This window comes from Cryptomeria japonica, chromosome 2 (genome assembly GCF_030272615.1).
Source record: "Cryptomeria japonica chromosome 2, Sugi_1.0, whole genome shotgun sequence".
NCBI classification, from domain to species: Eukaryota; Viridiplantae; Streptophyta; class Pinopsida; order Cupressales; family Cupressaceae; genus Cryptomeria; species Cryptomeria japonica.
Window position 1 is genome coordinate 130,018,863 of NC_081406.1, and position 9,186 is coordinate 130,028,048.

The 9,186-nt window shown below is 34.0% G+C and overlaps 1 protein-coding gene across 1 annotated transcript; it reads left to right on the forward strand.

Annotated features, from left to right (window-relative positions):
* Positions 1-762: 762 nt before the first annotated feature.
* On the forward strand, positions 763-1,952 carry LOC131036364 (BURP domain-containing protein 16). The gene is made up of 2 exons (XM_057968230.1): positions 763-821; positions 936-1,952. The coding sequence occupies exons 1-2, from the start codon at positions 771-773 to the stop codon at positions 1,854-1,856; spliced, it is 972 nt and encodes a 323-aa protein (XP_057824213.1). The 5' UTR covers positions 763-770; the 3' UTR covers positions 1,857-1,952.
* Positions 1,953-9,186: the final 7,234 nt, after the last annotated feature.

Consider the following 9,186-nt stretch of genomic DNA (forward strand, 5'->3'; position numbering starts at 1 on the left):
TTCTAAAACACAACAATTCACTACATCACAAATAAGAAAACTTCTAAAATGTTTAAATTGTAATATATGAAATTTTACCAAAATTACAAAAAAAACATTAATTTAAAAGCTCTCTTTAGAAATTCTAACTGCATTCTTGATATTACTAGTATCATCTTTATTTGCAAGCTTACATCACTATCCAAGAAACCCTCAATGTAGAATAATTTAGCACAGGTATGTATTTTACTATATTTTCCACCTTAATCATACATAACTTTTTGACCTTTTCCCTTTGATTTGTTGAAATGTCAATCTCATAGGTTGAAGAATCTTTTTCTTCGTCATATTTCAAACATAACTCTTTGACCATGTTTTTAAATTTTTTTGAGATGTCAATCTCCCTTGCTAGAGAATCCCTCGCTATTATATGCATAGGCGATTGGGATAATTACTTCGAAATTTCTCCCAAAATTTCAAATGCTAATAAAAAAACAAAAATGAAAAAAAAATGTTCATGTCTCCAGAAGATGAAGAACGAAACAAAATGAGTAATCCTTGATGTCGGAATTTTAGTCCAAGTCTTGTCGCGTGCCAAAACACAAGAATTAGTCTCTCAAACTGACACGGCACCAAAGACTAGTATGTCTACCCAATTCGTCTTCACACGTTTAGTTTTGTTCATACTACTCATGAATTAGCAGCATCTGCTGACTGTTTGAGAGAAATTTTCTATAAATAGGAAAGAAATTAGCCAAACATTGCATACAATTGACAAGGCAGTGAAGGCAATGGCGGCTACAAGAAGCACACTCGTGCTACTTCTGCTGGTTGGAGTTAGCGTGAGTTGTTTTAGCTTTCTGTTTTCTGCTTTTCAGTTGTTTAGTTGTTTAAGTATATTTTGTTTGTGGAGGATACAAGGAAAAGTGATACGTAGGCATGGTTTAATATTTCAGGCAATTACTTTGGTTGGCGGCGCTAGCAGCAACGTTGCGGAGTTGCAGCGTGAGCGGTGGCGAGAGAGGCTTCCAGAAGTCCCTATACCTCAAACCCTGCTGGCTCGTCTCTCCCCTCTTTCTCTAACTCAGATGCACAAGATGATTGACGCTACTTCTTTCGATGCCAACGAATTCTGCCACTCTGCCGGTTTGATTTGCCGCGAAGACGTGGATTTTCCGACGAACTCTGGTGGTTCAAGTTTTGCGAACGCCAATGCCGAAATTGAGGAGGTCAAGGAAAACGTGTTTTTTGACAAGAAAGAGCTGCGGGAGTCGGGGGAAATGATATTACCGGATCTTAACCCTTGCAAAAATTTGGGCGCATTTTTGCCCAGAGAGTTAGCACAGATGATGCCGCCATTTTTGCCCACTGCAAATGTTTCTCAGATTCTGAATTTGTTGGGCATCTCGAGCGAGTCAAATATGTCCCGCATCATGGAGAGCACGTTGGAGTTGTGCGAGGAAAAGGGGGAAGAAGGAGAAGTGAAGAGGTGCAGCACATCCGTTGAGGGCATGGTGGAATTCGTGGCCTCTCTTTTTGGATCTGACGTGGACTTGCTTACTGACACGTCAGTTGTTGGATCCGGTCAGCGGGTTAAGGTTACGAAAGTGAGTAAGAGGAAGAATATTGTGGGAGGTAAACCACCCGTAACGTGTCATATCTTTGCGTTTCCTTACGGAGTGAGTTATTGTCATTCTATCAAGGGTAGTGAGGTATTTGATCTGCAGCTGGAAGTTGTGCAGGGGAATGAGAAGGTTAGGAGGAACGCTACAGCAGTGTGTCATTATTTTTCAGATGGAGCGGGAGGAAATCAGGCTTCTTGTCATCCAGTTTTCGGGGAGATGTTACTCTGGATGCCTAGGCCTAAGGGTGACTAGTTATTGCTCAAGTATAATATGGGTGGTCCTTATTACTATATGAATATCTTCAAAAGACATTTATTAAAAATGGGACAAAAAGTTGCATGTCCTATAGTTTTGGTGAATAAATATATATATAATGAATGAGTGAGTTTTTATATGATATGAATTTTAATAAATGATGATTTCGAAATTTGTTTGTTGAATGTTTCTTGAATATCTGTTTATTTTTATTTTATTGTTTTGTATATAACTTAAATTTCAAAATTTGTGTTTGTCATGTTTTTAAATATTCTTTTAGATTGAAAAGAAATTAAAATGAGCTGAATCACTTTACAAAATAATGTTTTAAATTATTAGAAACAATTATTTGTATAAGTTAATAAGACATGTTTTTTTTTTTTTTTAAAGAAATTAACTATTAAAATATGTAATTAAAAAATATCTATTATTGAAACCAACGATTTTTAAATAGCTTGAGAAATAGAAAGGGAGGGAAAAGTTGTAAACAAGTTTTAGGGAATTTTAAACAAACATGAAATGAAGGGAATTTTTATATCTCTTTGCATTTTTTTCGTACCTCCTTCTTCTCCTCTGCACAGAGACTATTATTACTTCAAATTTAAAAATTAATTGTGAAAAAGATGTTCTTAATTCCAAAGAAACTCTCATCTATCTTTTACCTAGATCCTAAATAGATTTCTTTTAAATATGGTCACAATAAAGAGGATACATATGAATCTCCTTGACTAGGGCTTACTTTGATTCATAAACAATGAATCAATCATAAGAATCTTTTGCATCTTTAAATGAAGATGAGATGTTGCATACTCTCTGGGTTAAGGGTATGTAAGCCTCTTTCTATAGTTCATTTATCGACATGTATAATTTTGTTTAGCTAAGTGACTAATGGTGAAGAGAGGCCAAACACTAGATGCATATCCATTAATTTTTCACTATACAAAAGTGTACCATTTTTCTAACTTACAAATCATCATAAAAATATTGGTCACAATCTCAAGCAAGAAGTTGCTCATTGGTTGTGATATTGGAAAAGCTCCACTATTAGGAATCCTTCTAAATGAAATGACCAACTACTTAGAAATGAAGTTTAATGAAATTATGCTCATAACCATGAATCCATACTTGATGGAGTACATCTTGGTGAGAAGTCACATGGTGCATTCCATGTCGGATAAAGTGCAGGTTTTAACATGCACATAATTGATGATGACTCTACCTTCCCAAATCCTTGAGTTTGGCTTGGTTTATAGTTGATTCCTCATCAATAATAATTAATAAGATACCAAATATATCTAGTATTAAATTTGGTTATGATAAGGAGACAATTGATGCTAAGAAGTCCATTGGGTATCGAGGCTCTATCACTTCTTTCTTTAGCAAGAGAACCATCTCTATTTCGTGAACTTCTAACCTCAATACTTGTGAAAATAATGGAGATTTATGGCATATATTATAATTATTTTAATAATATTATAACTTGTAAATTATCTTAATTTTAATGTGTAATCGATTATATCCATTGCTAATAATTAAATAATTTTGGGAGAAAACTGACATTAAACTTTTGGGGAAAACATTTATAAGAAAAATATGAGAAGTATGCATTAGATTTAAATGCATATGATATAATCTACAAGATGTAAACAATGGTATGAGAAATTTATCTCATAACTCTAGTATATATGCACTAATAGTTCCCAAAAATTAAAAAATAATTTTTTATAAAACTATGGTATCATGTAAAATCCAAATTTTGGCTGTGGAGATTATGTTTAAATAATTATAAATATATTGGCATTACATGGGATTAAAAATATTCTTCACTTATTCCTCTAACAACCTAAGGATGAGAATGCACCTAAAATTAATTGAAAGTCAATTGTAACCCCCACTATGTGCTCGAGGTCTCATTCATATGCATGTAGAGACTAATGCCAATATTCTAGGGAATTTTTAGTAGTAAATTATTTTTCTAATTACACCTTAATTGTAATAGTTTTCCATGGCGAGTTTAGTAGTATTCTATTTTCCCAAATAATTAATTATATATCCCTTCTAGAATGATAACATTAAATTATTGGGTTGAGTGAGTGAAATAACTCAATTGTTTTACCAACTTAATATTAATTAAGTTATTAGTACTTCCTAGATCAATCAATACTCTTGCTTGTGTAACTACAAGATAATGAATTCACCTTGAAGGGGAAAATGGGTAGAAATGCAATATGACTAACAATTTTATTATTTCAACATTTTTTTATACAATTAATATCCATTATAAATGAGAATGTCTTGTTTCTAAATATATAACTTTAAAAAAAGAAAAACCAATTTTTAAAATTTTCTATTAATTTTTAAACATGAAATGTTAGAAATACTAAAATGAAATATTATTCTATTTTCTAATGAGTTTATTTTTTACTTTTTTAATTTAAAAAATTATGTGTGACCAATCTAAATATCATTATTTATATAATAAAATTTAACAATTTCATTAACTACAATTATTTTAGATCAAATTATGTGGCTTGTACATGAGGGCTTTTAAATTTACACCTAAATAAAATATTTTTCATAAAGAAATATTGAGATAAATATTTGATATATAGTATTATAGAAATATGAAGAACTTTGGATAACCATTTTTAGTAATTTATAGACATTTCTATTACTACTTATCAAGTTGCCATTAGTTTTATGTCAAAGTTATTCTATATACTCTAGTCGGTTATCTCTACCGAGATATTCAGTCGGTATGCACGGTCTAGTCGGTTATTGAAGAAAGTAGTCTCAGAATGTTGTTTACACCGAGCTGTCTACCGAGTATCATTTCATGTCTATCAAGTAGCAAAGATGACACACCGAGTTGATATACACTGAATGAAACATGTTACTAGATTCACTGAACCTAGACATACATATGAAAACGTGTTACAAGATTGAGGAACGTCTAACCGTTATCACATTGGAAATTGCACTTAAAGATTGTGTATGATTTTGAGGTCATCTAACCAATGAAATATTTTGCATGGTTATTCATTCGATAAAACATGTTTGTAAGATCGAAGCAATGAATGGATCACCGACATAAGAGATCTATTTATACAGCACGAGTCAAGAATTAAAAGGGTGTGTGCATGAGAGTAAGAAGATTGTTACAGAGACATAGAGGTCACCGAGAAGGTTTTCAAAGAACAGTCGAAGAACAGAGTAAACAGAAGGGTTTACCGAGTTACTATATGGGTTACCAAGGTATGCTATAAGCAAGATAATCTATTTTGAGCACATAGAATCTGTTATAACTTTCTAGATGTAAAGTTGCAGATATTTGTAATGATTTATTGTAATATTTTGAAGTTGTAAGAGAAACCTTTAATAGGGTAAAAGACTCTAAACAAGTCTATAAATTGTAAAGCCTCTAACTAGGTGCAACATTTAGTTTAAGTGTTGTAAAATCCTTTAGCAAGGTAGATCTAACAGATCTTGTTACTCCTAATAGGGTAAGCTATCAGAAATAGCTAAACATGTAGCTCTATTAGAGCACTCTTTATTATTGCAGTGGTGAAGTTGTGGGTGCCATCCCCACCGCAATTTTTCTCTCCAACCAAGAGTTTCTGTGTAACCAAAATATATGTGTTATGGAGTGAATCATGTATGATTGTTATCTATCTGTTTTAGCTTTATATTATATTACTGCACTATTCGGTTTATGCATAACAATAAAGTTATTGTTGAAGAAAAGTTTTGGAGTACTAATTCACCCCTCCCCTCTCAGTACATTAGCTTTCCATATTAGGCCTAACAATTGGTATCAGAGCTTGAATCTTGGAAAAGGGTTTAACTGCCTAAAGAGAAAGATCTTATCAATGGAAGGATATAAACAATCTCAGAGGATTGTGTATTTGCAAGAAGAGCTGGATCATGCTAATCAAGTGATTGCAGACATGCAAAGACAAATGCAAAAATCTCTGAAAGTAAGAAGAAGATTATCTGATGATTTGCAGGACTCTCAAGAGTTAGTGGAACAAATTGAGACATCATCTGAGAACAACATATTTGAAGAAACTGAAGAAATGATTGGAGTATTGAGAGAAAAGAACAAAGCACTAGCTGATCAACTAAAAGCAATGAAAAGAGAACACGAATATTTTAGCACACAGATGACTGAAAATCTTGATGCATTAAGGACAGCCAAGGATAAAGTAAGAGATCTACAAAGAGAGAAACAACAAATTGAAGTATTAGTATCTGATAAGAATGATGAAATCACAAGGTTGATTGGAATTCAACAAAATCTGTCAGATCAACTAGGTTATGCACATCATGAAGCAATTTTGAAAAATGATGAGAATCAAGCATTGAAACTTTAAGTATCAAGGTTGACCGATGAACTTGAATCGGAGAAGAAATCCAAAGAAACACTGAAGAAGAGTTATGAAGCATCAAAGATGTTGGATGAGCAACTGAATACAAGAAGACCCAACAAAGATGCATGACTCGGTTACAAAGGAAAAGACTACCAAAAAGGGAATTCATACTACCGAGAGAGGAGAATCATCAAAGCAAGCTGGAAACAAGAACAACATCAAAAGAAAGAAGCCTATTTGCAACTATTGTGGAAATCAAGGTCATACTGCCAACTTGTGCCAAATCAGAAAAGGTAAGCAACCGAATGTCACTAAGTCCAAAGGTTATTGTTACAATTGCAATAAATATGGTCACACATCTAAACAATGTAGGACAAAGTTTGTAAACAATTATCAGAAGGAAAAATTCAAAGGGTTTTCTAAAAACTGCAATAGATATGGACATAGTACCGATAAGTGCTGGCTTAAGCAAAAGAACTATATGTGGTACGCACATCGAGAAAATGCTAGAGGCTACCGAACTCACACAAATCCTTACCAACAATATTCTGCAGTACCATGGGATTACAATACAAGGATATGGTGTGAATGTTGTGGAAGATATGGACATATAAGTGCCAACTGTTTTATAAGGTTTGGAATGAACAACCGAAGATCATGGAGAAATCCTAGTATGGCATGTTTTCATTGTCACAAAGTTGGACATTTAGCTAGAGATTGCAGAGATCAACCTAGAAAAGACACTGAAGAAATAAAAGACAAATTAAAGATGATTTGGAAGAAGAAGGAAATTGTGTCAAATGAAAAAAGCACCTTACCTACTGAGTTAGGTGCTCCTGTTCCAAATTAATCGGTAAAGGTATGAAGGGACTGCATTCTATCAAGGTTAAATCTTAATAGTTCCTATTTTATTATGTAATTAATTCAAATTTGCATAATTAAGATGTATTAGTAAGTTTGAAATTCTATCAAAGTCTTTTGAAGTACTTTACAGGAAGCCTGTCAAATCGGTGAATGAAGGAAGTTTGGTTACTCGGTTAAAGCAAAAAAAGGAAAGAAAGTTAAGTGGAACCGAGTGCATTTAATGTTTTTGACCTAACCTGCACGGAGCCCGATAAGGCATATTGTGCACTTAAAAGCATTTTCACGGTCATTTTCAACTCACCATGTTTACAAGAGAGTAGAGAAAAGCGAATCTAAGGCAATCAAACCTCCTACAAAGAAAATTCAAGGTATTTACATCGATCTCAATGCATGTTAAGTTGGTTTACCAATCTTATCAAGTTGCTATTATTTGTTAAGTGTGAAATGTCAGTCGTTTGAAATCCTGAAACCCTAAGGATTCTTTGTTAGCTTTTATCTGAAATCTAAAATGGCGCCTAAGATCCAAGATCCCATTGTTGTCAAGAATGTAGAGAAGCCCTCACTAAAATACTCTTTGACTCCCAAAGTTGCATATGAACCGGATGACAAAACCACTTTTTCACTCATCCCAAATAGAGTGTTGTTAGTCGAGGATGTGAGATTATTCACCAAATGTCGTGTTGAAGAACTTGGTCATGTTGAAATCAAAGACACCTATGATGAGTTGTGTACTGATGGTAAACTGAATAGCAAGTATGAGCACATCAAGATCAAGGGATTAACTAAAGCCCTAACCTATCCACGTGTGTTCAAACCCCAGTGGGTCAAGTTTGTTCTGAGCAGAGTTCATGATAATTTCATGTGGCTAGAAGAGCAACCATTTAAGATTACCAAGGAAATCATTCATCTGATTACCGGTTACCCTATTTATGATCATGCCCGAGCCCAAAAGATGATATCACAGAAGGAATTGATCAGTTTAACCGGAGTGGAATCAGATTGCAGAGGATTAAAATTGAACAATGTCATAGATGAAGAACTAAAATTTGCCATAAGAGTAATAGGTTACTATTTCTTCCAATCAGCAAGGGAAAACAGTGTACCATGTGCAGCAGTAGACCTAGCATACAAAATTGTGAAAAAGGGAATGAAAATTGATCTATGTGAGGTATTGCTGAATAACCTATTTGAGAATCTGAACACCATCAGGAAGCCGAAGAAAAACAACTCGGCTAATACACTAAAGTTTGGATCATTACTTGTATGCATGTTTTTCTATTTTGAAAAATTATTTCCATCAGTCGGTAAAGTTGTTTGGGAACTACACCGACCAATCACCCATCAGATCAATGACTTCATCAAGAAGTTAGGTGATAATTTCAATGATATTATGGATGATTACTTCAGTAAATTTTAAGAGAAAATGCATAACAGGTATTGGATTCCACCCCACCTAGTGGAGAAATACAAAAATGACATATGTTTTGAAGTTGACACTGATTACTGTTATGTGAATGCTATGGAACCAAGGACTCAATCTTTGTCACCGATGGGTTACGAGATTGATTTTGACATCACACAACAACAAATTGATGCATTTCTTACATTACCGAGGCATGCTACCGAGCTGAGGTATGGAACCTATGAGGAAGTAAAGGAAAAGGTAAAGATGAGCATTGTAGTACCCAAAGCTACAAGAAAGGCAACAAAAATGATAAAGACATTATTGGAGAAATTTGGAGAAGACTCTTCCTCTACACTTGTCAAAGGCACCATTGCCATTACCGAAGAGGAATCTGAAGCCCAAGAGGCAACTATAACACTGAGCACTGAATTGCCTAAGGGAAAAGTGTTGAAGAGAAAGAAACAAGACACATCAAAGGCCTCACCAACTCCACCTCCAAAGTGACCTAACACTAGAGCATCAGCGGCTTCACCAAGTAAGAAATAAAAGAGTGTTACTGTTCCCAAGGTAACAAATACCTACAAGAAATCTACTCAGAGACTCATTTTGGCAAAAGAGTCTAGTGATACCGAATCAGAGGATGCAAGCAAATTTCAGATTATCAAAAGCAAGAAGGTAAATGTACGTA

Bases quoted from the DNA above. Each gene is read 5' to 3' on its own strand.
- LOC131036364 (XM_057968230.1), top strand. From the start codon at position 771: ATGGCGGCTACAAGAAGCACACTCGTGCTACTTCTGCTGGTTGGAGTT. The intron at 822-935 runs GTGAGTTGTTTT...TTAATATTTCAG, and splicing joins TTCTGCTGGTTGGAGTTAGC to GCAATTACTTTGGTTGGCGG.